At 37.6% G+C, this 25,834-nt stretch overlaps 8 protein-coding genes and 1 pseudogene across 8 annotated transcripts; 2 read left to right on the forward strand and 7 right to left on the reverse strand.

Annotated features, from left to right (window-relative positions):
* The first annotated feature begins 22 nt into the window (after positions 1 to 22).
* LOC6032881 (brachyurin) lies at positions 23 to 1,278 on the forward strand. Its single transcript, XM_001843354.2, has 4 exons — positions 23 to 47; positions 151 to 490; positions 551 to 950; positions 1,014 to 1,278. Exons 1-4 carry the CDS (start codon positions 23 to 25, stop codon positions 1,191 to 1,193), a joined length of 945 nt encoding a protein of 314 aa, XP_001843406.2. The 3' UTR covers positions 1,194 to 1,278.
* LOC6032880 (serine protease 1) lies at positions 1,197 to 2,383 on the reverse strand. The gene is made up of 3 exons (XM_001843353.2): positions 2,062 to 2,383; positions 1,601 to 2,009; positions 1,197 to 1,538 (listed from the first exon to the last, which is right to left on the reverse strand). The coding sequence occupies exons 1-3, from the start codon at positions 2,274 to 2,276 to the stop codon at positions 1,359 to 1,361; spliced, it is 804 nt and encodes a 267-aa protein (XP_001843405.2). The 5' UTR covers positions 2,277 to 2,383; the 3' UTR covers positions 1,197 to 1,358.
* An 822-nt stretch (positions 2,384 to 3,205) lies between these two features.
* Positions 3,206 to 4,275, forward strand: LOC6032879 (collagenase). Its single transcript, XM_038259970.1, has 3 exons — positions 3,206 to 3,565; positions 3,618 to 4,014; positions 4,071 to 4,275. Exons 1-3 carry the CDS (start codon positions 3,252 to 3,254, stop codon positions 4,248 to 4,250), a joined length of 891 nt encoding a protein of 296 aa, XP_038115898.1. The 5' UTR covers positions 3,206 to 3,251; the 3' UTR covers positions 4,251 to 4,275.
* Positions 4,276 to 4,934: 659 nt separating this feature from the next.
* LOC119768791 (brachyurin-like) lies at positions 4,935 to 5,933 on the reverse strand. The gene has a single exon (XM_038259969.1). It carries the CDS (start codon positions 5,901 to 5,903, stop codon positions 5,010 to 5,012), a length of 894 nt encoding a protein of 297 aa, XP_038115897.1. The 5' UTR covers positions 5,904 to 5,933; the 3' UTR covers positions 4,935 to 5,009.
* An 8,117-nt stretch (positions 5,934 to 14,050) lies between these two features.
* LOC6032878 (chymotrypsin BI) lies at positions 14,051 to 16,343 on the reverse strand (the record flags this gene model as incomplete). The annotated part of the gene is made up of 2 exons (XM_038259973.1): positions 14,051 to 14,697; positions 16,150 to 16,343. Coding segments are annotated over 2 exons (798 nt in total), but the record flags the coding sequence as incomplete, so codon positions are not given.
* Positions 16,343 to 17,507, reverse strand: LOC6032877 (brachyurin). Its single transcript, XM_001843350.2, has one exon. The coding sequence runs from the start codon at positions 17,439 to 17,441 to the stop codon at positions 16,587 to 16,589; it is 855 nt and encodes a 284-aa protein (XP_001843402.2). The 5' UTR covers positions 17,442 to 17,507; the 3' UTR covers positions 16,343 to 16,586.
* A 123-nt stretch (positions 17,508 to 17,630) lies between these two features.
* On the reverse strand, positions 17,631 to 18,577 carry LOC6032876 (annotated as a pseudogene).
* Positions 18,578 to 18,631: 54 nt separating this feature from the next.
* On the reverse strand, positions 18,632 to 19,796 carry LOC6032875 (collagenase). The gene is made up of 3 exons (XM_001843348.2): positions 19,414 to 19,796; positions 19,191 to 19,351; positions 18,632 to 19,134 (listed from the first exon to the last, which is right to left on the reverse strand). The coding sequence occupies exons 1-3, from the start codon at positions 19,710 to 19,712 to the stop codon at positions 18,704 to 18,706; spliced, it is 891 nt and encodes a 296-aa protein (XP_001843400.2). The 5' UTR covers positions 19,713 to 19,796; the 3' UTR covers positions 18,632 to 18,703.
* Positions 19,797 to 20,398: 602 nt separating this feature from the next.
* On the reverse strand, positions 20,399 to 25,805 carry LOC6032874 (collagenase). The gene is made up of 4 exons (XM_038259971.1): positions 25,413 to 25,805; positions 21,269 to 21,323; positions 21,053 to 21,213; positions 20,399 to 20,995 (listed from the first exon to the last, which is right to left on the reverse strand). Exons 1-4 carry the CDS (start codon positions 25,657 to 25,659, stop codon positions 20,592 to 20,594), a joined length of 867 nt encoding a protein of 288 aa, XP_038115899.1. The 5' UTR covers positions 25,660 to 25,805; the 3' UTR covers positions 20,399 to 20,591.
* Positions 25,806 to 25,834: the final 29 nt, after the last annotated feature.

The raw sequence follows: 25,834 nt of genomic DNA on the forward strand, positions 1-25,834 counted from the left end.
GATAACAAAATAGCTCTGCAGTATGCCGCAGTTCATAATTTGTTATCGTAATCCCAAAATCCAACAGTCCATCCCGTTGTTCGTTATCATATCAACTTCCTTCAAAAAAAAAATAACATAAAAGAAATGCAAGCATCTGTCCTTACTCAGTTATCCTCCGATACACGATGCAAGTTCTGGTCGTTTTATCGCTGTGCCTCTCGGTGGCTTTCGCCGTCCAAAGTCCCGACGTGGATCCGCAATCCATCGACTGGAGCACGGTGCGGACACTCCGAGAAACGGACCGATTTCGGGCCAAGTTCGGGTTGGCTCCGCTGAGTGATGACGAAGTTCGATCCTCGCGTATATCGGGCGGAACTGTTGCCAGCCCCACAGACATTCCCTGGGCAGCTGGAATACTGATAAACCAGGGAACATCCGGCCAAAGCTTCTGCACTGGTGTGCTGATCTCAGCGAGATTCGTCCTCACTGCTGCGTCCTGCGTTTCAAGGTAGGTTTGGGGATGAATCGTGAAGGACGATGTAAAATTTGCACTTTTTTTGTTTTTCAGAGGAGACATCGTGAGCGTTGCATTAAACGCAGCTGACATGAATGCCATTGGGACACTGATTCCGGTTACGACCATTTTCCCACATCCAAACTACAGTTGGCTGCTGAGGCGAGATGATATTGCCATGTTGACGCTGAGTCGCGATGCACCTGTCGACGGGCTTACCGTTCGACCTGTTGAGCTGCCACGACTTTCGGATGTTGGAAAGAGTTTCGTTGGCCAGACAGCAACTACGGCCGGTTGGGGAAACACGGGTAACCGGGATAACGAGCCGATTCCTACTCAGCATTTGCAGTTCGCAATGGATAGTGTGACTTCGAACTTGGTTTGCCAAACATCGCACGATTGGGTTAGAAGTACGCACATTTGTGTGGCGACTAACAATGGTGGTGCTTGTAATGTGAGTAGTTCAGAGAAACAAATCTCATCAAAATCATGCTTTGATGAATGAAAATTGTTTCAGGGTGACGAAGGAGCTCCAGTGACTGTACTGGAAGCTGGTCGCGGCTACCTGATTGGCATTCACTCGTTCCATTACAGTGGCCTGCGAGGATGTGACCGCGGAAGGTCAACGGTCAACACCCGCGTTACAGAATACCTGGATTGGATCGCTGAAAACTCTGATGTGACCATTCAACCGTAGGTGTTTTTTTTTGTTTCACGATTTTTAGTAGATTAAAGAAACCGTTGCAATTTTCGAAATAAAATCGTGTATTTTGAGTTCAGAAGCCATCAAACAATTTTTATTTGGTAATTCGGTAATTTCGGAACAAAAGCCACCAAACCTATTTTAAAGATGAAGAAAGAATTATGGAAGAATAACAACATCACTATTATCTTGAATCCAATCCAAATACATCGTGAGACGAGTATTCACTGCTGATCGACCCCGATCGCATCCTCTGAGTCCTGAATAGTGGAATGAGTGAACTGCAATTACTAGTTTTTCTCCGTCGACATCCGAATAAATTGGTGCTCCTTCATCTCCCTAAAAAACGTTATGGGTTATGAAAAATGCACGAGTGAAAGCAGCTTAGTAAAGTATCTTACATCGCACGGTCCCCCGTTGTCCGTGGAGGTGCAAATGTGTCCATCGCGAACAAAACTGTGCGATAGCCCACAGGAAAAGTTGGTAATCACATCGCCATGGGCGTACTGAAGATGCTGCAACGGCAGGGGCTCGTTGTCCCGATTTCCAGTGTTTCCCCAGCCGACGATGGTCGTGTTCCAACCCGTGAAGGTGAACGGAACGTGGTACCGTCGGGGCAGTCGTGCTACGCCAATGTAGTCTCCCAAAGCGACGGGACGCGAAAGCTGGACGATGGCCAAGTCGTCCCGATTGAAGAACGAACTGTAGTTTGGATGAATGATGATATGCGAAGGAATGTTCAACACTGGAATGATTTCCACTATCCTGGTCATATCACTGGCACCGGCCAGTACAGTTAGAGTATTTGTCCTGTAAATAGGAGCTGTTAGCTTTGAAACACATCCTGTTCAAATATGCTTACCCTGAAACACAACTTGCAGTCGTCAAAATGAATCTAGTCGATATTAGGACACCTCCACAAAATGTATGGGAAGATGTTCCGGATATAAGAATTCCAACGGCGGATGGGTAGTCGAGAGCACTGGCAGTTTCTCCATTGCTGATCCTGCTTGAACGATCTGTTGAGACAGCGAGCGCTGTGCCCAGCAAAAGAAACAATCCAAATATCGATTGCATGTTTGGCCAAACTTTGACGTAAAACTGATCGCTAGACAAAGGGCAGGCTGCTTTATGCGACTCATTTTGAGATTAGATATCGATATCACTTAAAAAGTAATTTATTGTCTTGCACAGGTGTTCGAGCTGCAAATATGTTTAACGATATCTTCAAATTTTCATTTTGCAAAAGCACTTTCATCAGCAACGTGATTTTTATCCATTTTTCAATAAAAATACTCTTCAACATTAAATGCCATAGACCTTACGGTTTTATAACAACTTCTGTGTGTTTTACGAACCAGTCCAGATGAACAGCTGATCTAATAGCAAGTATCTGCAATTCATGAAAAAATAAAATTTACAATCCTGCACTCATACCAAATAACACAATTTGCACTAGTCAAGGCATGTCTCGGCTTGATCAAAACACCCGCACAGAATGCATGCGCCTTTTTTGCAGAGATCATTGGTGCCCGCTAAAACTCCTTTAGTTATTCCTTGGTTTCGATCCGCGTCGATTGCCAACACCAATGCAAAGAACAAGCGAAATATCCGCAAAATTGACATTGCCAAGCAGCTTTATTGTTTATTGTGAACTGCAAGTCAGACAGCTTCTGGCGTAACCGAATCTAATCCAAATTTCAGATTAGATATCACTTCAGATTCAGATCTTCTTTGTGAACTAGAGCTTAGGTGCGATGCTGAAACTCAAATATCCGTTTTATCCTTTCTAAAAGATGTATCAAGTTGCATGGAACGTTCTGTAATATTTTTTTGATAAACTTTGATACTATTCAAATTTAATTTTAGTATGTAAAAGGTCAAACAAGTCCTCAATGGCAAGCAATTCCATAACAATGCAAAAATACTCCAATCTTATCTGAAATGGGATTTCAGTAATAAATCAACTTCACGCCGCACGTATCCTTGTATTAAAACTGTTGACTCCCCGCGAAGCTAATCACTCCAAGGTAAACAGTTCTTCGATTCGCAATGAAAACGTTTGTGGTGCTGTCCGCACTGCTGGCCGCCGTCTGCGCTGTTCAGCAGTTTGACCCAGCCAACATCGACTGGAACACAATCCGAACGATTCAGGAAACCGACTCGTACAGAGCCAAGTTTGGACTGGCTCCGTTGAGTGATGACGATATTCGAAACTCTCGCATCTCCGGTGGCACGATTGCCATGCCAAACCAGGTCCCGTGGGCCGTCGGAGTGTTTATTCATGGTGGTTCCGGACATGGATTCTGCAGTGGCACTTTGATCTCGCCAAGACATGTCCTAACGGCAGCGGTTTGCATTTCCGGGTATGCTCTCTGCATCTACAAAGAGATCGTTTCTAATCCTTCACATTTCCAGCCAAGTAACCCTGACGATTGCGCTGGGAGCGTCCAACATGGCTAGCATCGAGCAGCTGATTGGAGTGTCAAACATCCTGTCACATCCGAGGTACAGTTCTCTGCTGAACCGAGATGACATTGCGATCCTGACCATGAATCGGGACGCAGAAATCAACGATCACGTGCGACCTGTGCTGCTGCCAAGGTGGTCCGATGTTGGAAACTCTTTCAACAACTGGATGGCCACAACCGCAGGGTGGGGTAATACCGGAAATCGTGACAACGAAAACATCCCCACCGAGCGGCTGCAGTTTGCCGTTGACAGCGTGAACTCGAACTTCGTTTGCGGAATTTCGCACAACTTCATTCGTGACACACACATTTGCACTTCCACAGATGCCGGAGGCCCGTGCAATGTAAGGCTTATTTAAATAATATCAAGGACATTTCTTAAATACTGACAATATTTTAGGGAGACGAAGGAGGTCCTGTAACGATCACGGAAGCTGGAAGGACATTCCTTGTGGGTATCCATTCCTTCCATTTTTCAGGAATTCGGGGATGTGACCGAGGGCGCTCGGCTGTGCACACGCGAATTACGGAGTACTTACAATGGATCAAGGATAACAGCAGTGCTGAAGTTACTAATTAATGGAACTTTCATATCTGGAGTTTTTTTTTTTAAAAGGACCAATAAACCAAATTTTCAGTTTTTGCATTTTGGGTGTTTTTTTATACCCCTGACTTAAGGCGGTTTCAAAAACACCCAAAAGGCAAAAACGGGAAATTTGGTTTATTGGACCTTTTCAAAAAAAACAAACTCCTGATATCTTGTATGTTTTTCATTGACGCTTTCTACAGTTGTTTGTAAAAATAATAAATAAATCATTTAAATTAAAATTATAGCTTTTTTTAAATAACGCTAATAAAATACAGCTTATTATTTTGAGTAAGGGCTCAAAATAATAAGCTGTATATTTGTTCATAATTAGTTCAACTCATTTCTCTATGATTGCCCAAAAAGTTGGAACTTTATACGGATCGAACAAACTTGTTTGAACCATGATTGTTGGATCGTTAATCTGAAACACACACAGTTGAAACAACACATATCGTTCCCTCAGTTTAACAGAAACATTACTAACAATTTTTGGACTAACAATCCAAAGGTCGTCAGTTCGATTCCCGGGGTGGATGGAAGCTAAGGTGTAAAAAGAGGTTTGCAATTGCCTCAACAATCAAGCCTTCGGTCACCTAGTTTCGAGTAGGAATCTCGCAATCGAGAACGCCAAAGCAATGCTGTAGAGCGAAGAATTTGATTTTTTTTATTACCAATAAAAATCGACTGTTTGATTCATTCACAGCTTTTAATTTTTATTACCATGCATACCTAAATTAATTCCTAATATTCCTACTGTCTCAAGGCAACGTCCGAATTTTCGGCGATCCATTGCAGATAGTGCGAAACCCGCACAAATCCAGACGGCATACCGGATGCACATCCAGTGGCATGGACAAACGATGCAATGCCAACCTGCAGGCTGCGACCGTTGTCCTGGACGGCAAGTGGACCACCCGAGTCACCATTACAAACGGAACGGCCACCAGCACCAGACAAGAAAATATTCTGCGCTTGGATGATGATCGCATTCCAAGCTGCCTGACAGTCGGCATTGGTCAGAATAGGATTGCTCGAGTACATGACCACATCCGACGCCCCAGTCGCTTCATCCGAGGTCCGTCCAAATCCAGATATGATGCCCGTCAGCCCAGCAAAGGTTCTGGTGTCGGACAGTGCAGGTAAATCGATCGGTTGAACAAAATCGTTGAAGACCGCTACTTGAGCCAGTCGAACGGTGGCGATATCATTTCGAAGTAACGTCGCAATATAGCTGGGGTGGATGTGGATCGAGGCGAATTCGATGCGCTGCTGATGAGGTTCAACGTGTTGACGGTTGTGAGCTCCGAGGACAACCGTTCCATGTGTGGCGACGGTTCCGATTTGAACGCAATGGGCAGCAGTCAGCACAAAGTTATTCGTCAACACGGTTCCACCACACAGTCCAGAGTTGTCTCCCTCGAAGAAACTAAGCACCAGCGCCTGGTACGGGAACTGCCCGGGCCGGGCTTCAGCACCGTTCACGATTCTGTTTTCGGGAATCGATTTGATCGGCCGCAACATCTGCAGCTGTGGATCCAGTTGCTCCCAGAAGGCATCCAACTCCTCAACGCGCTTTACGCTGGACAGGTCAATTGAAGCACTGGCCAAAGCCAGGCTGCACACTAAAAGAATAAATGTCTTCATGGCGAGGTCTGTATTGCCTAACAGAAAATGTAAACTGATTTACAAAAAGTAAGTTCATTGCTTTTATACCACCAGATGCACGCCAAATCTTGGAAAACCTCGCTGGAAAACCAAAGTTTAATCGTCATATAGATAAGCTGTGACGCCATATTACTATCGCCAGTACAAGGAAACGAAATCTAGCCTGGGAAACCCATTTTATACAAAGCAATATGAAGGATTGATATTATTATACCATTAGTTGTAATTCTACCTAAAATTTAATGTTGTTTGGTGAATACAGAGTTTTCATCAGGCTCTGAGAGATTTGGGCTCCCCAAAGCTGTTCCAATCAACAGAATTAAATTTTGGCTCATTTGCTCTCTTGTACAAAGCATGTAGGTTTTTCATTCTAGTTAGCACAAAAGAGCTCAGAGGCATCAAAATAGCTCAAGTTTGAATCATACTCAAACACCAAGCGGCTCCATTAAATCTCTCTATCTTAGAACGAATCCCTGAACAGTGAGGAAAGGGCCTAACACATTTCCGAAAATCCGCACCGGACCGGTGGTCGGACAGCCCATCGAAAGATTTGGATATTCCGATTTTTCTTCAGAGTTATTCATTGAAACGTCATGCAAAGCAATACTGGAATAAATGAAAATGCCGAAGAGTCGACTAGTCCAAAATGTTGGGGGGTGAGGGCACGGTTGTTTTCCGAAATTGATAGGTAAGAGTGACGATTAGATGTTAAAGTTTCTAGTATATCACGAATTTTAATAATTTTATTACGATGTGATACGATTTTTATTCATCCGGAATCATTTTTTAGCATAGCATTGGTGTCTACCCTTAGCTGCTACTTCGTTATTGACCAGGACCCCCAAAAATTGCACCGTGGACCACAGATGAAAAGTAGGAACCAATCATCACCCCTTCGCAATTTTCAAAGATCCCTATCATGCTGATCAATACCGACGCCGGCCACGACCAGTGGTAAGACACGGGGAAGTGGATGGGAATGTTAGTCCGATACTTGAGTGATGGGACCGCCAAATCGACTGCGTCTCCGACAAAGTATCACATGAGTTTTGAGGGGTTAGTAAGATTGGTATGAGGTCAGGATTCACTGTGGTAGGTGATGCGACCATAAGCAATTTGTTTATCTGTTGAAATTTTAAAAATCTTAGGCAGCCGGCTGCGGAAAGATACCCAATCATTGATTTAGAAATAGTTTTAATTCGAACGCGGCGCCAGATTATCATTCATTCCCCCGTCGGCGTGCCTTCCGAGCAAAGACGCTGTGAGAAGGGCTCCTCCTTTTACTATTTAAGCAATATATTAAATTGTATTTTCTGTGGTTTCCAAATGAATTATATCAAAACTTTATGGTGAGGTTTGCAATGATTTCATCGTCTTGCAGATTTTATGACGAAATGATCCGAACATAGTAATCTACGAGACTGACAGAATTGCGAAAAATAGTAACTGAAAGTTTTCGTTTCGAGTATTTGTTAATAAAGTGACACTATCACGAATGGTACATTTTTACGAATGGTGCATTTTTAAGCCGAAGTCTTTATAGGTAGTTATATCTTTTACGTTATATTTATAATTATCGGAAAAATAAGATCAGAGTAAGAGGAGAATGAATCCGTAAAAACGACGCATGAACTGGATTTAGACATTCACGTTTAACGACCGGTATATTATTTTTTTTACGCGACTTGAAAGAAGGAAAGAAGAAAAAGAAGAGGGAAAGTTGGAAAAAATATGTAAAATATAAGATACATACAAGGATAAATTAAAGTAAATAGATAGATTGAAATAAATAAGTTAAAATAAATTGATACATTAAAATAAATTGGTCAATAAAAAAAAATAAAATTAAATCCATTCATGCTTCCATCCATACATGAGCCAAATGATAGAGTTCACCAATTGTGGAAACTCACAAATCGTGCTTGCCATTTCATTAGGGCACATAACTTTTTTTATTCATCCGGAATCATTTTTTTTAGAAAAAAAAAATCAAATCAACTTCTTCGCTCTACAGCATTGCCTTGGCGTTCTCGATTGCGAGATTCCTACTCGAAACTAGGTGTTCGAAGGCTTGATTGTTGAAGCAATTGCAAACCTGTTTTTACACCTTAGCTTCCGTCCACCCCGCGATTCGAACTGACGACCTTTGCATTGTTAGTGCAACTGCCTACCAGCGACTTTTAGAAAATAATACTTTATTAAAACGTGATTGGAAATGTTAATTGGGGGGAAATTTGTATATGTTTGGAAGGAGAATTCCTTCTCATTGGCATATTCTCACTTATTTTCTAGAAGTAACAGTCAATAATGAAAATAATCAGATATTTAGAAATTCAACAAAACAAATATTCTAAAAATAAAAACAAAAGTAAAAAGCAAAAAATTAGATCTTCAAAAATTTAAAAATACAAATACACATTTAAAAGAATATCCATTTTTCAAATCTGTTATTAAAAAAATAACAGATACACAAAATTCAATATTCCAAAATAAAAAAAAATAATAGTATAAACAAATTCTAGGGTTGAAAAAACTCATAACTTGAAAATGTTAAGAAATTTTAGAATTTAGAGTTTTAGAGTTTTAGAATTTTAGAATTTTAGAATTTTAGAATTTTAGAATTTTAGAATTTTAGAATTTTAGAATTTTAGAATTTTAGAATTTTAGAATTTTAGAATTTTAGAATTTTAGAATTTTAGAATTTTAGAATTTTAGAATTTTAGAATTTTAAATTTTAGAATTTTAGAATTTTAAATTTTAAATTTTAGAATTTTAGAATTTTAGAATTTTAAATTTTAGAATTTTAGAATTTTAGAATTTTAGAATTTTAGAATTTTAGAATTTTAAATTTTAGAATTTTAGAATTTTAGAATTTTAAATTTTAGAATTTTAGAATTTTAAATTTTAGAATTTTAGAATTTTAAATTTTAGAATTTTAGATTTTAGAATTTTAAATTTTAGAATTTTAAAATTTTAGAATTTTAGAATTTTAAATTTTAGAATTTTAGAATTTTAAATTTTAGAATTTTAGAATTTTAGAATTTTAGAATTTTAGAATTTTAGAATTTTAGAATTTTAGAATTTTAGAATTTTAGAATTTTAGAATTTTAAATTTTAGAATTTTAAATTTTAGAATTTTAGAATTTTAGAATTTTAGAATTTTAAATTTTAGAATTTTAGAATTTTAAATTTTAGAATTTTAAATTTTAGAATTTTAGAATTTTAGAATTTTAGAATTTTAGAATTTTAGAATTTTAGAATTTTAGAATTTTAGAATTTTAGAATTTTAGAATTTTAGAATTTTAGAATAAATTTTAGAATTTTAGATTTTAGATTTTAGATTTTAGAATTTTAGAATTTTAGAATTTTAGAATTTTAGAATTTTAGAATTTTAGAATTTTAGAATTTTAGAATTTTAGAATTTTAGAATTTTAGAATTTTAGAATTTTAGAATTTTAAATTTTAGAATTTTAGAATTTTAAATTTTAGAATTTTAGAATTTTAGAATTTTAGAATTTTAGAATTTTAAATTTTAGAATTTTAAATTTTAGAATTTTAGAATTTTAAATTTTAGAATTTTAGAATTTTAGAATTTTAGAATTTTAGAATTTTAGAATTTTAGAATTTTAAATTTTAGAATTTTAGAATTTTAGAATTTTAGAATTTTAAATTTTAGAATTTTAGAATTTTAGAATTTTAGAATTTTAGAATTTTAGAATTTTAGAATTTTAAATTTTAAATTTTAAATTTTAGAATTTTAAATTTTAGAATTTTAGAATTTTAAATTTTAGAATTTTAGAATTTTAGAATTTTAGAATTTTAGAATTTTAGAATTTTAGAATTTTAGAATTTTAGAATTTTAGAATTTTAGAATTTTAGAATTTTAGAATTTTAGAATTTTAGAATTTTAGAATTTTAGAATTTTAGAATTTTAGAATTTTAGAATTTTAGAATTTTAGAATTTTAGAATTTTAGAATTTTAGAATTTTAAATTTTAGAATTTTAAATTTTAGAATTTTAGAATTTTAAATTTTAGAATTTTAGAATTTTAGAATTTTAGAATTTTAAATTTTAGAATTTTAGAATTTTAGAATTTTAAATTTTAGAATTTTAGAATTTTAGAATTTTAGAATTTTAGAATTTTAAATTTTAGAATTTTAAATTTTAGAATTTTAGAATTTTAGAATTTTAGAATTTTAAATTTTAGAATTTTAAATTTTAGAATTTTAGAATTTTAGAATTTTAGAATTTTAGAATTTTAGAATTTTAAATTTTAGAATTTTAGAATTTTAGAATTTTAGAATTTTAGAATTTTAGAATTTTAGAATTTTAGAATTTTAGAATTTTAGAATTTTAGAATTTTAGAATTTTAGAATTTTAGAATTTTAGAATTTTAGAATTTTAGAATTTTAGAATTTTAGATTTTAGAATTTTAGAATTTTAGAATTTTAGAATTTTAGAATTTTTTTAAATTTTAGAATTTTAAATTTTAGAATTTTAGAATTTTAGAATTTTAAATTTTAGAATTTTAGAATTTTAGAATTTTAAATTTTAAATTTTAGAATTTTAAATTTTAGAATTTTAGAATTTTAGAATTTTAGAATTTTAGAATTTTAGAATTTTAGAATTTTAGAATTTTAAATTTTAGAATTTTAGAATTTTAAATTTTAGAATTTTAGAATTTTAGAATTTTAGAATTTTAGAATTTTAGAATTTTAGAATTTTAGAATTTTAGAATTTTAGAATTTTAGAATTTTAGAATTTTAGAATTTTAGAATTTTAGAATTTTAGAATTTTAGAATTTTAGAATTTTAGAATTTTAGAATTTTAGAATTTTAGAATTTTAGAATTTTAGAATTTTAGAATTTTAGAATTTTAAATTTTAGAATTTTAGAATTTTAGAATTTTAGAATTTTAAATTTTAGAATTTTAGAATTTTAGAATTTTAGAATTTTAGAATTTTAGAATTTTAGAATTTTAGAATTTTAGAATTTTAGAATTTTAGAATTTTAAATTTTAGAATTTTAGAATTTTAGAATTTTAGAATTTTAGAATTTTAGAATTTTAGAATTTTAGAATTTTAGAATTTTAAATTTTAGAATTTTAAATTTTAAATTTTAGAATTTTAGAATTTTAGAATTTTAAATTTTAGAATTTTAAATTTTAGAATTTTAGAATTTTAGAATTTTAGAATTTTAGAATTTTAGAATTTTAGAATTTTAGAATTTTAGAATTTTAGAATTTTAGAATTTTAGAATTTTAGAATTTTAGAATTTTAGAATTTTAGAATTTTAGAATTTTAGAATTTTAGAATTTTAGAATTTTAGAATTTTAGAATTTTAGAATTTTAGAATTTTAGAATTTGAGAATTTTAGAATTTTAGAATACGACCATACACGTTTTAAAATGGATTCCCAATACTCAATAATGCTGATTTCCTGAAAACGTTCTATTTTTAGTATTATTCTCTACTCCCTGATTTTTTGACATATTTTTTTAGGGTGCAGTTAAATTTCTACAGCCTTTCTATTTTTTTTAAATCGATAATAATTCGATTATTTTCTTAGAGAGCACACTATTTAACGGATTCGCTTACAAGAATTCTATCTGTGCATACAAAAAATGTTCCGTTTATGTTTTTGATAATATTTTCAATTATTTCCTTTTTTTATATTTGATATAAAAAATTTTCTTCCAAAATTTCTGGGGGGGGGCACAATGTATGGGCTGCCCCCCCAGCCAAATTTTAGGGGGGGGGGGCTAAAAGTACCGTGCCCCTCCCCCATAGTCAGCGCCCCTGCCGAAGACATTGAAACTGGTTCTGGGGTTCGGTGGCGTCATCCGGAACCATTTATGGCAAGCACCCAAAAAAAGTCGGTTTGTTATCAATTAAATTTTAAATTTCAATGGAAAACGTGAAGGGTTGAGCATGAGCATGAGCATGAGCATGAGAGACCACCCATGGTTGTCCTTCTCCGTTGCTGAACAGGACCGTAATAACCTATCAGCACAACTGATCATACGCTTCAACGATCTGGTGATGTTTCTCTTATCAATAGCATGATGAATGCGTTGAAAAGATAAAACATCAAGATCATCAAAACTAGAACTGCTGCAGATAGGTAACAGTCGTTGGCCACCAACGGCGCCCGCCATGTCAGTTTGTAGATCTCGAGGGAATGGGACGGGAATGTTAGTTAGCACAGGCTGCTACCAAGGGTGGGTTCTATACGATATCCACACCCCCGCGTGTGCCGGAAAACTACTTCTACTTGGGATTTTGTTAGTAGGGAAGGTAATGGTCAGGATTCATCATAGAAGATGATGATGTGACCCAAATAATCGATAAGTTTTGTTTAATGGGTTGATGTATTATTCCCAAGGCAAGCAATCGGATGCTGCTGTTGAGACTTTTCCCGTTTATTTGTGATTTATTTAGGATTAGCTGGATTATCTTAGACAGCCGACTGTGGAAAGATAAAACCACAAAGAATGTATATAACAGGTAAGATATTAAACTCTACGTAAAGTGTTTAGTTCGAGTGGATCATAGACGATTTGAACTTTTGAATAGTTATAAGAATAGCGACCGATAACTGATGTGTTACGAAGCTACAAGAAGGGCTTGGCAATCGCGTAGGAGAAAAACTCGTTATCGTGCTCTTCGGGCTATAATGCTGAGAGTTTTATTTCACGCGTTTTACGGGAAACGTCTTTCCGAATTTTAAATTTCTACCTCGCAGCGCACCTACAAAACACATATTTTTAAGTCGTAGAAATAATACAAGGAAAAACTGCAATATCATTTATCAAACAGGGCGACGAACGCGCAAAACAAAACTGACCCGACGCGTTGCTCCGACTTAACTATCGAACTAAATTTGTTTATTTATTTCTTGAACATTATATTAGAACCGATCACACGACTACCGAAAAACGCTACCCGTTTGTTTTTATATCAGCAGTAAGCTTGCCCTGAAACCAAATCTTTCATTAATAATTTCCATACTCTTTCATTCATTCATTCACCCAGCCAATCACACAAAAACTTATTAATTTAAATTACTGTTTGAGGCACACAAATAGAGACAAAAAAGAAATAAAAACCAACCCATTGAACCAGACGCAGACATTTCCTTGAACATCAATTCATTTATCTATTGATGCATTTTAGCGCCAAAGAATAGCAAAATAAAAGAAACGTGAATAGGTTCATCTTTTAGTTAATCGTTAAAAAATTGGTTGTAGTAATGAAAATTAGACAATCCGGCAACCCTGATCTGAACAATCACATGCTCGCACGCATACATGCTTTGGCACTCTCTCGCTCTGGATTCCTATTGGAATTTCCTCACCAGTTTCTACCGCTGTTCCCGCCGAAAACTCAACACCAGTCCCAAGGCACGACCAAAGAATTTGTCACAAAACCTTGGCTCGGCTGCCACTCTGCTCTCTCAAATTCATGTTTGCTGCATGTCTCCTTCGCCCTTTTCCTTTCGTCCAGAGTTCTGTTACCGCATACACATTACAGCTCACTTACACCAACGCAACCCGCGCTACAACATACGCTGTAACCCGCTGTAACCTCGTGTCATCGCTGAACAACGCACGCATACAGACAACCAAACTTGTTCCTTTTTCTTTTCGACGACACTAATACACAAGCACGCATCGAACCTAATCGAACCGACAATGCGCAAACCATCAATATGAATTGAAAAATCTAAGAGAAAAATTGAATTTAACGGGATTCAAACACAAAACCATCAAAAACTCGACCGCAAAACCAATCCCAGCACAAACATGGGCCGAATCACACAAAATTTGGAACAAACACTTCCCAAAACAGCCTAAAAACACAAAAAAAAACTCACACGCGAAGCACAACGACCCGCACTCGATGTCAGCACAAACCGGACTCCCTCAATGGAAAACGTGAAGGGTTGGTACAAAAAAGACAAATTTTAAGTTATATATTTGATATATTTGAATGGACCCATATAATAAATAAAACAAAGATATATATATTAAAGAGATTGTGATATATATGTAAATAATTGATTTTATTGTTTATTTTGATGTTTTTATTGTTATAATTATGATTATAATTTTAAAACAAACACATTCGCATAAACATAAAACTAGTATTAATTTTATAAAACCTTCAATTTATGGACGCAAAACAACATCCGAGTTTTCCACAATCCAATCCAAGAAATAAGATACCCGCATAAAGCCAACAGGTACGCCTACAGAACAGATACCACCTAAGACAAACGCCACAACACCAATCTGTACACTGCGTCCATCCTCCTGAATAGTCAGAGGTCCTCCGGAATCACCATGGCACGGGCTCCGTCCTCCGATACCGGACAAGCACAGGTGTTGCGGTTGAACCGAAAATGGTTCCAACATAGCCCGGCAGTTGGCATTTGTCAGCACAGGATTGCGCGCATACCTCACCATGTCAGATTCTGGCGATCCAGGAATGTCAGTAGTTCGGCCAAATCCAGATACGGTTGCCAGCATTCCGGAAAATGTTCTTTGGTCGGACATCGCAGGCAGTTCGATTGGTTGAACATAGTCGTTGAACACCGCAGGAGTGGCAAGCTCAATAGTGGCAATATCGTTTTGCATCTCTGCAATGTTCCAATTGTGAGCATTGATTGAGGCAAAGTCGATACTTTGCTGTGATGGCTCCTCAAGCTGACGATTATGAACTCCAAGAATGACTGTTCCATGCGTGGCGAAGGCACCTTCTACATATAATGACATCAAACTCAAAAGTGGTGAACAACAGTCGTATTTTTGCCGAATTTAGTTCCGCCGTTTACCGGATTGACCACTAACCACCCGTGTGCGTTATTTAGTCGGCGTGTGCGGTGCCGAGCTGGAAATCCTGGAGTTAAAGTTGTGCTGCAATCTGCTGAAGATCGGACATCTTGAACGTGCAAACGATAAGTTTTTGCTCGGTCGGGCGCTACCTGCTATCTTTGTCGCACACCCGTAACAATGTCTGCACCTCTACGCACTCCCGTCAAACGTACCCCGGTCAAGGATGTAAACAACACAAAACGTCAAAGACAAGATGATGAGCATTCTCCAACCATTCCGGCCTACACTATGTCGTTGAATGATGCTGTTCGAATGCTGATGAATCAATTTGCAGCTCACAAAACCTTGATTGACGACATGCGAACCGAGATCAACACAAAAATCGACACCGTCAAAACACCCTCGAAAGTAAGTTGGACGCTGTCACCACGGACATCCAATCACTTAGAACTGAGTGTGCCGTCAAATTCAGGGATCATGACGCCGCTCTGGATGCGCTGGATGGCAGGATTGGCGATGTTGCTACTTCTGTGGGCAACCTTGCGAACCGGGACGAGCTCATTATTAGTGGGATTCCGTTTCTTCAGGGTGAAGACCTCCTGAAGCACTTCAAGGCAATATGCAAACAGCTGGGTCTGGACGAGCGTTTATCTTCGATGGTGGACGTTAAGCGGCTCAAGGCCGGTACGCTGAGCGACGGCGACAACGGATTGGTGCTGGTACAATTTGCGCTGAAGAATCAACGGGACAACTTCTACAGAACCTATCTACGCAAGCACAATTTGCAGCTGAGCCATCTCGGGATCGATTCTGCGCATCGCGTTTACGTGAATGAAAATCTCACAAGAGCAGCACAAAAGTTAAAGGCGGCAGCGATACGTTTGAAGAAGGCGGGAAAACTCTTCACCGTGTACACCAAGCTCGGTGTTGTTTACGTGAGGCGTGTGGCAGGCGCTGATCCCATCGTCATCGTTTCCGAGGAGCAACTGAACCAGCTTTCCTAACTAAGTTTAATTTTGTTCCCACTGTCTAAACTTGTTGTCGTTTTGTATGATTGTGAAGATTGTATCATTATGGAATCCATGCTTTGTATTTGCGTTTTGTGACTTTTCGTGTAAATTTAACCTGCTCCTTGCACTCTACCGAAAGGTGAGTCTATGACGAAGTCGTCACTCACAAATTCTTGTTATAACTACGCAAGCCCAGTGTCGTCAGTGTTGTGGTATATTGTAACATGCTGAGTTTAATCGATGAGGGTGATTTTGTAGGTTCAATAGTAATACTAGTTTAATTGAAAAATGTAAGCAACTTTTTACGATACGGAGGTAGTACTTTAAAAGGGTTTTGCCCTTACTCTACCAAATAATAAACAACAAACAAATATAATGACATCACACAATGAGCTGCAGTTAGCACGTACTTCGTGGACAGGAGGGATCCTCCACATAAGGCTTCTTCATCGCCGTCGAAATAACTCAACACTAATGCTTGGTAGGGAAATTGGCCTGGTTGGGCCTCACCACCGTTTACGATTCTCCCATCTGGTGCAAATTCAATTTCCTTGACGGATCTTCTTTGTACAGCTTAACTCGAGAACCACTGGCTAATGCCAATGCACAAAGAAACGGAAGAATAATCTTCATGGCTACCATTATTGGACAGCACCAAAAGTAAAGCAAACGAAAAGCATGGGAAAAGCTTTTATACTACTGATGGCTGCCTTATCTTGCACCAGATAAGATTCATGGAGTACACTACAATCGGATGAAGTGATCGAAAAAATATTCTTATTTATTGGAATTTTGAATTTATTATCAATGACTCTAATCATTCACGCAATACAACATCCGAATGTTCAGCAATCCAGTCCAGGAAGAAAGAAATGCGTGCAAAACCAGTTGGAATCTCGGTAGAACACATTCCTCCAAGTACAAATGAAGTGATTCCGATCTGAATTATTTGCCCATCATCCTCCTGGACTGTTAGCGGCCCACCGGAATCCCAGTGACATGCACCACGTCCGCCAGCTCCAGAGAGACAAATGTGCTGTGGTTGAATGGAGAACGGTTCCAGCTGGGCGCGACAGTTGGCGTTGGTCAGGACAGGATTGTTGGTAAACATAAGCACATCGGATGCTGGGGAACCTGGAACGTCATCTGTTCTTCCGAAGCCCGACAGGGTGGCTCTCATACCGGCGAATGTTCTTCGATCCGACATCGCTGGAAGCTCAATTGGTTGAACGTATTCATTAAACACTGCTGGTGTGGCCAGTTGGATGGTTCCAACGTCGAACTGAATAACAGACAGGTTCCATCCTGGATGGACGTTGAATGAGCCATATTCAATGCGTTGCTGGGAAGGTTCTTCCATTTGACGATTGTGGACACCGAGAAACACCGTTCCGTGCGTGGCAACATCTTCCACAAACATGTACACAAGGCAATGAGCTACCGTCAACACGTAGTTGGCCGTCAAAAGAGAGCCTCCGCACAACTCCCGATACCCATTCTTGAAATAACTGTGCAGTACCACCTGGTAGGGAAATTGGCCTGGTTGGGCCTCAGCTCCATTCACAATTCTTCCTGCCGGACCACTATTCCACGTCGAACGTAATTTAGGATTCTCAACAGAAGCACAACCGGACAGAGCCAGTGTACCGATAAATACTAGCAGAACTTTCATTGATTCGATACTGATGTCTACTGACACAAGATAGTTGTTAAGTGAAGAGGTTTTTATATCAGCGATGGGCTCTTTATCTTGTACGCGCAATGTTGTACAACCTCTTTTCGATGGGTGTTGGAGAAGGTAAAAAAAGCAAGAATTACCAGTTATGACTACGCATAGTGATCTCAATAAAACTTGTTTCAATTGTTAAAAGGAATTCAAGATTTTATTTGCCTTTTAAATAAGATTTTATTATTATCTTGAATCAATCTTACAATCAAGACCTCAAAACAACATCAGAGTTGTCAGCGATCCAATCCAAAAAGTAAGTAACTCTAACGAATCCAATCGGGACGCCTACCGAACAAATTCCACCGATAACAAATGAGGCAATTCCAATCTGCAAACTAGCTCCTTCATCCTGGACAGTAAGTGGACCGCCGGAATCTCCGTGGCAGGCACCACGCCCACCAGCACCAGAGAGACAAACATGCTGAGCCAGGATTGGGAACGGGTCCAGAATCGAACGACAATTTGCATTCGTCAAAATGGGATTCCTCGTAAACATAACCACGTAGGACGCGGGTGATCCAGGAATATCGTTCGTTCGCCCGAACCCGGAAATTGTAGCTTGTATTCCAGAGAATGTCCGCTGATCTGAAAGCGCTGGTAGTTCAATAGGCTGAACATACTCGTTGAACTCCGCGGGAGTGGCCAACTCAATTGTTGCGACGTCGTATTGGATTACGTTGAGATCCCAGCCAGGATGTACATTGATCGTTGCAAAGTCGATACGCTGCTGGCTCGACTCTTCCTCTCGTCGATTATGAGCACCGAGAATCACCGTCCCATGGGTTGCCAAGGTCTCCAATTCAACGCAGTGTGCAGCCGTTAGTACGTAATTTACGGTCAGGAGTGAGCCACCACACAAACCGGAACCGTCTTCATAATAACTCAGTACTAACGCTTGATAAGGAAACTGTCCTGGTCGAGCCTCACAACTCTTCCATTAGGAGTAAACTCCAATTCTTCAACTGATCGTATGTTATAGAGATCTCGAACAGTTGCGCTACTAGCAATTGCTAGGGTAGCAATCATCAGACAAATACTTCTCATTTTTAAGTTGACACACTGAACTGAACATTAATGAGTACGAGGCTTTTATAGCACCAAGGGAGGCTTTATCACGGAAAACACAGATAAGCTTAATTCTTATATCAAGCATCGGACCCAAAAACATGAACAACAGCTACGTTTATTACATAATTTGCTAAAAATTAGTACTCGAAATCATCTCGAATCACAACATCGGTGTTGGTTTCGATCCACTGAAGGTAAGGTGTGAGCCTAGTGAACACCGCAGGCCAGTTGGAATTACATCCAAGCATGGAAAGGAACGAGAAGATTCCAATTTGCGTGGTACCTCCGTCCGGATCCGAAACCGTCAACGGTCCTCCCTGGTCACCCTGGCAAGGGGAGCCCATATCCGTAGAGACACAGAGATGACTTTCAGTGATTGAGCCCGGGAATCGCAGCATGCAGGTCGGGTTGGAGATAACGAGCACATTAACGCGCCGCAGATCGTTCAGGGGAAAGATCTCGGGTGCGTTCTGCCAAAGGGCACCCCAGCCGGAAATCGTTCCCAGCTGGTTGGTGAACGGGGTAAAGACCTGACGCCAGTTTGGCAGGCGAACCGGGCGGACGAATGCTGCAAAATTTAGTTGTGAAAAGAATCGGTATTTAGGGAATCCAGCTGATACTTACGTCCAAAGTTGACAGGGCGAGCCAATCGTAGAAGAGCAATATCATTCAGATTTTCGATTGGATCATGTCCAATGTGAATAATCAGAGTCGTTGCCGGCACCAGATCCGTCACATCGGTCATATTAGATGCACCCAGCAAAACCGTAGCTGAGCTCGAGTCCCTATTATTGATATTTTTAAATTAAAACATTTTTCATATAACAAGTCGATATCCAACTCTTACAAAGAAAAGCAACTGGCCGCCGTGAGGACATAGTTTGCCGAGATCAACGAGCCTCCGCACCATCTCGTGCCAGCTGGAACCTGGTTAATGATACCAACCGCGTACGGCACATCTTCAGGACCAACCAAATTGCCACCGGTAATCCTGCCACTCGGGATGTCACGTGGTTCAAAGTCGGCTAGCTCAGGCGCGATTTGCAAGTTCACGATCCGGGCATTTTGAGCGGTATCGGCCTTGATTGAACCGAACACAGCCAAAATAACTGCCACCGATAACACCAACCGTTTGTTCTTATCCATTGCGAAGCCGTTATCACCTTACTGGCGGACGGGCAACCGTGCTATTCAGTTTTATGGTACACGACTAACGGGCTAATCTCGATTATTGGATGTATTTATACATTTCGGCCGAAGGTAGCCGGAATGATAATAACTTTACCGTGCACTGATTGTGACGGTGGTTCCTGTGGTTACGAAAATGATCACCGTGATTTGGAGATAAAGCATTCTGGACGATAGGGATTTCCAAGGCTGGATTTAATTTATAGGGATAGTGAATGTTGCTAAAACAATCTGTTTGAATGAATTTCTAAAAGTTATGGTAGACGACCTTATTGATGACCCAGACAGTATGCAGTTAGGTACATGTTATCACACTTAATACAAAAGAAGACGAGAAGTAGCTCCCCTACGGTTTTGTTTGATAAATCATGTTTGGAATAATAATCCAAGTACAAAAATAGAGCTTCAAATTCTGGATTATTCATGTAACACAAATGATTAGAAACGCATTTTTTACAATTTTCTTCTTAGAGAGAAATTAAACTACTCATTTTAGAAGTTGATGTAAGTAATTGATTCAGTTTCGTCAGGATATGAAGGATTTTGGCCTGCTGAACACGCTCCAAACGACGGAATTTAAATGTAGTGAATTCAATGCCAATAAATAAAATTGTATGTTTCGGGTATTAATGCTTCCTTATTTTTGCAACCCCAATAGATAAATGTAAAAATTAAAGATAAGGGACAAGGGTGTTTGAAATGTCCATTTGTTAAACAGTAGGAAACTATTTTGGAGAGTGATTATCTTCAATTGAGACAAGCACTTTCACGATTCCAATTATAGTTCATTAAAAGCTTATATTTCACATCCACAATACTCAAAATTATTCAAGATAGTCACATCCGAGTTTCGTTCGATCCACTGTAGGTAGGGAGTAATCCTCGTGAACACCGCGGGCCAACCAGAGCTACATCCATAATTTGAGAGAAACGAAAAATGCCAACTTGTGTGGTTCCTCCGTCCGGATCCGGAACTGTCAGTGGGCCACCGTAGTCCCCTTGGCACGGAGATCCAATGTCCGCTGCAGCACAGATGTGGTTATCTGTAATAAGCCCAGGGAATCGCTCCAGACAAACTTCGTTGTCCATCAGGGGAAGAAAAACTCGACGCAGTTCATTCAGGGGGAACATTTCCGGCGAGTTGACATGCTGGGAGCCCCAACCGGACATTGCACCAATCTGGTTAGTGAAGAGTGAACCCATCTGGCGCAAATTGGGCAAACGAACGGGACGAACTCTTGCTGAAAGGTGTAAAGAGTTTTAAGATGAATTATATATTGGTAGAAAAAAATACATACGTGTAGGAAAAACTGCCCGATTTAGTCGCAAAAGAGCAATATCATTGGTATTAATTCCAGGATAAAAACCATCGTGAATTATGAGCGCATCTGCTGACACAATGTCCGCGATATCAGTCATATTTGACGCGCCCAAATAAACCGTTACCGAGGTTGAATCCCTGCAAGTTAAAGGAATTACTATTGTCCTTCGAGAATACTAATGTTTTCTCTTACGACGTAAAACAGCTGGCTGCAGTGAGTACGAAATGCATAGAGATCAAAGAACCAGAATAGAGAATAAGACGGGGATAATCAATATTAGCAAAATATATTTGTAAATTAATTATTGCATTGCAAAATAGATACTATAAATCATTTATGACCTTTTATAATGTTAGAATCGAAATTGAACGAAGCGAGAGCAACCTCGTGGTCGTGTGCCATGCAATAGAGTTATCTAAGCCCGAGCTCACGCACACCAGCACCCCATTTGTTTTGCTGGCGGGTACAAAATTTAACCTCAATCTTTTTCGTGTACGTACACGCAATACATGCGCACGTAGATAACTCTATGGGCCAGCAACGCGCGTTTGTCTGTATGAGTGTGAGTGCGTCGTTTGTATGCGCAACGCAAAGTGAGAGTGAGAACGAACGAAGTCAATGATTGCTGCGATGCAAGCGCAGCCGATGACGGTTGGAAACGCGTTGCGTCAGAGAGAGAATATGAGAGATTCGTAAGTGTGTGTGAGCTCTGGGAATGATCGTGATTGAGTGTCAGCCTGTCAGGTTTTCAGTCTGGTTTGGAATTTTGCAACGGAAGGTCTTTTGACGACGATTTGCAAATTCAATTTTAAAATGGCTTCACGGTGAGCAAAGAAAAGGTTTTATAGGTGTGTTTACTACATGGCGCAGTTGGTGGGTAAGTTTGGTAAGGATTTAAAGAATTGGGAGGAAAACTTTGAGACAGAGTGATGAAATGATAGAGACAGTTTACGGAAGCCTCAACTGTCCGGAAAAATAAACAGTTGACGAATGCCTCAACTGTACGAAAATACACAGTTGACGAATGCCTCAACTGGAGAAAGGAAAAAAAAATAAGTTGACGAATGCCTCAACTATGCAATGAAACTGTTGACGAATGCCTCAACAAGTTGATTATGAGCGTGAATTGGATAAAAACAACAGCGTGGAACTTGGACGTAATATCATGTAAATGTAAAAAAATGGTTTGAGCATGAGCAGTTCGGAGAGAAGCTCTAATAAAAGGAAGAGTATTGAAATTTCAGCGTCAAAGCATCTGGTGCTCATTGGCGAGAATTTCTAAATGAAATTGTTTTTTTCTCAAAAAAAAAAAAAAGAGAAAATCGGAATGAGTTGAGTTGAAAACGCGGAATGTGTAAAATGGAAGTTTTGAAAATTACACGCTTTATATTTGATCCCGAAGAGGTTGGAAACAAATAAAAAAAACGTTAAGGCAAAAATGAGGAAGTTTTTTAAATGACAGATCAAAACATTTTGGATTAATTTAGAAATTTCTGATAGTAAACTCTGAAAATGTAAGAAACGGTAGCTTGGAAACCTACACGCCTTATATTTTATAATTGAACGGAATTTCTGAAGTAAAATCAAATAGAAGTACGTTTCTCAAGAGGAGCAAAATTGTTATGAATAAATTTAAAAATCCTGTCAGTTTAAATAAAAACAAAGAAATGAAAGTAACCGAAACATAGTTTCTACATTATTATTGAACTATATACCTGGAGAATATAGAATGATTTTGATAACTACAGAATATTGAAGAAGAAAACAATCGAATGAACCGAAGTTCTTGAAGAATTTCTGTTAATGAGATAATTGATTGTTGAAATTAATTTCTGAAAAAAAAAAGAGTTGTATAATTTGGAATGATTTCAAAGATTTCTGTCAGGATAAGAAACGATAATTCTGTTTTCTTAATACAAGAAAACAGGAATTGGGTACAGATGTTACTTGGTTGATTTTGGAAGGTTTTTAACTGAGTAAAGTAATAGTGAAGATTTTTTTAACAAGTGCAAAATAATTTGAACTTGTTTTGAAAGTTACTGTCAGTTTAAGGAAAATGAAATGAGATTTCATGGAGAAAAAAAAAACTCGCTACCCCTGCGCCACGAGACCCACTTGGCATAATTTTTTTTGAAATCTACATGCTTTATGTTTTATTATATGCTTATGTTTGCGAAGAAATAATAATAATTAAAAAAATAGAAGAGATTGTGTTGTACAAGGCAAAAAAAAAAGAAAAAAGGCAAAAGAGCAAAATAATTTGAAATTAAAGGGACTGTACTTTTAAAATCGACACGCTTTCCGTTAAATTATTGGACGGAGTTTCTGAAGAAACTTGAAACATAATTTTCAAAAAAAAAGGAAACAAATAATTTGGAATGATCCTGCTAAAAGTCTTTGTACTGAAATGATCGTTCTTGAAGAATGAAAATACCAACATATTTTGGAATGAATGGATATGTCTGTCAGAGAAATGCAAGTAACGATTTTTTGAAAATCTACATGTTTTATATTTGAACTCTGAACTGGATTACAGGAGAACAAAGGAAAAAGTGACTTTTCTCTATAGGTTAAAAAAAACGGATGAAGTGCAAGTTAAAAAAAAGAAGCGAAGTTATGTTGAACGATTTGCAAGTCTCTGGACTGAATTTCTGAAGATAAAATAAAACAAATAAAAAAAAAGATGATAGGTAGCTGTGAAATCTTTACGCAGCACGCTTGATAAATGAAGAAAATGAAAATTAAAATAAAAGAATGCTTTCCACAAGAAAAAGGCAAACAAAAGAATTTTGAATAATTTTGAATATTCTTAACTGATCTTCTGGATGACTGCAGACGTGATTTTTTTTCTCAATGTGAAAACAAAACAAAATATCTGTCAATTAAAAAGAAATGATAACTACAGACACGGTATTTAATGTAAGCTTGACTAAATTTCTGAAAAAGCAGAAATAGAATGAAAAAAAGTGGTTTTTTAAATGATGAAAATAAATTTCAAAATTTCAGTCAATTTCAAAGAAAATGTAAGAAATGATAAAATTCTGTTAAAAAAAAGAGTTTAATAAATGAAATGAAAACAAATTAATCAGAAAATCGGAATCATAGAAAATAAACTATAGGAGATGAAGAACTGACTATGGCTGTCAACTTTGTTTTTCGGAATTTCTGGGAAGTACAATAATTTGATACGGTCAGTCAGTTTAAAAAGTTGTTGTTGTTGTTGATTTTATTAGGGGAACTTTAACCCTTAGTTTGAAGAGGAATTATAAGAAACCTACACTAAAATATTTAAAGCTAAAGATGACTGAGAATAATTAAAAGTATAAGAATATTTGAGAACTTCAGTAAGTTTGAAGTTTTTTTTAGCCTGGGAATTATCATCAGTAAATAGAGTTATCTCCTTTCGCATGTATTGCGTGTACGTACACGAAGGGTTTCAGGATAAAATTTGTACCCGCCAGTAAAAACAAATGGTAAGCTTGTATGCGTGAGATCAGTCCTAGATAACTCTATTGTGGGGAACATATAAAAGTTTACTGCTTCACAAAGAGTGAATAAAATAAATACATTGATCAAACTTGAATCAGAAATGATCATCAGAGAAAAAAAATATACATTGTTATTCGTGCTGAGACAACTATGAAAAATATGTATATGTTCTTGGTGGTTACAGTTTAGACAAAAATAAAACATAGATTTTAGAACAGCATAATTTTTTATAATCGCAAGAGTGTTAAGGTAATTTTCAAACAACATACGATTTATTGGCTCTTAATGTTAAAATATTGTAAAGTCAAAAGACATCAAAGAAAATAAGCAAAAAAAAAGAGTAGAGAAGGGGGATAATGTAGAGAATAAGACGGGGATAATCAATATTAGCAAAATATATTTGTAAATTAATTATTGCATTGCAAAATAGATACTATAAATCATTTATGACCTTTTATAATGTTAGAATCGAAATTGAACGAAGCGAGAGCAACCTCGTGGTCGTGTGCCATGCAATGGGCCAGCAACGCGCGTTTGTCTGTATGAGTGTGAGTGCGTCGTTTGTATGCGCAACGCAAAGTGAGAGTGAGAACGAACGAAGTCAATGATTGCTGCGATGCAAGCGCAGCCGATGACGGTTGAAACGCGTTGCGTCAGAGAGAGAATATGAGAGATTCGTAAGTGTGTGTGAGCTCTGGGAATGATCGTGATTGAGTGTCAGCCTGTCAGGTTTTCAGTCTGGTTTGGAATTTTGCAACGGAAGGTCTTTTGACGACGATTTGCAAATTCAATTTTAAAATGGCTTCACGGTGAGCAAAGAAAAGGTTTTATAGGTGTGTTTACTACACACACCAGCGTGTTGTCAACGAAACCTGATTGATGACGCCCACAATGTACGGAATATCATTCGCGTTCACAGCTTGACCGCCGGAAATAAGTCCGCTCAAAAAGTCGCCTGGCTCGATGCTGGGAAGTTCCGCGGGAACCTGAAGTTTCACGACCCGTGCATTATATGCGGTATCGGAACCAATCACACTAGCCACGGTGGCCAACAAACCAAAAACAGATATAATCAACGCTTTATTTGTATCCATTGTAAGTTACAGGAAAGCAACTGAATAAGTATCGATTTTAGTGGTCGCATTTATACATATTTTAGAAAGCCAAAATTTTCGGTACTTTTCGGAAGAAAATAATGTTGCGAAATTGATTTCATAATCCTGAAGTCATAAATAAATAAATGGCAAAGCGGTACTGTTTTGCAGCGAT

This window comes from Culex quinquefasciatus, chromosome 3 (genome assembly GCF_015732765.1).
Source record: "Culex quinquefasciatus strain JHB chromosome 3, VPISU_Cqui_1.0_pri_paternal, whole genome shotgun sequence".
NCBI classification, from domain to species: domain Eukaryota; kingdom Metazoa; phylum Arthropoda; class Insecta; order Diptera; family Culicidae; genus Culex; species Culex quinquefasciatus.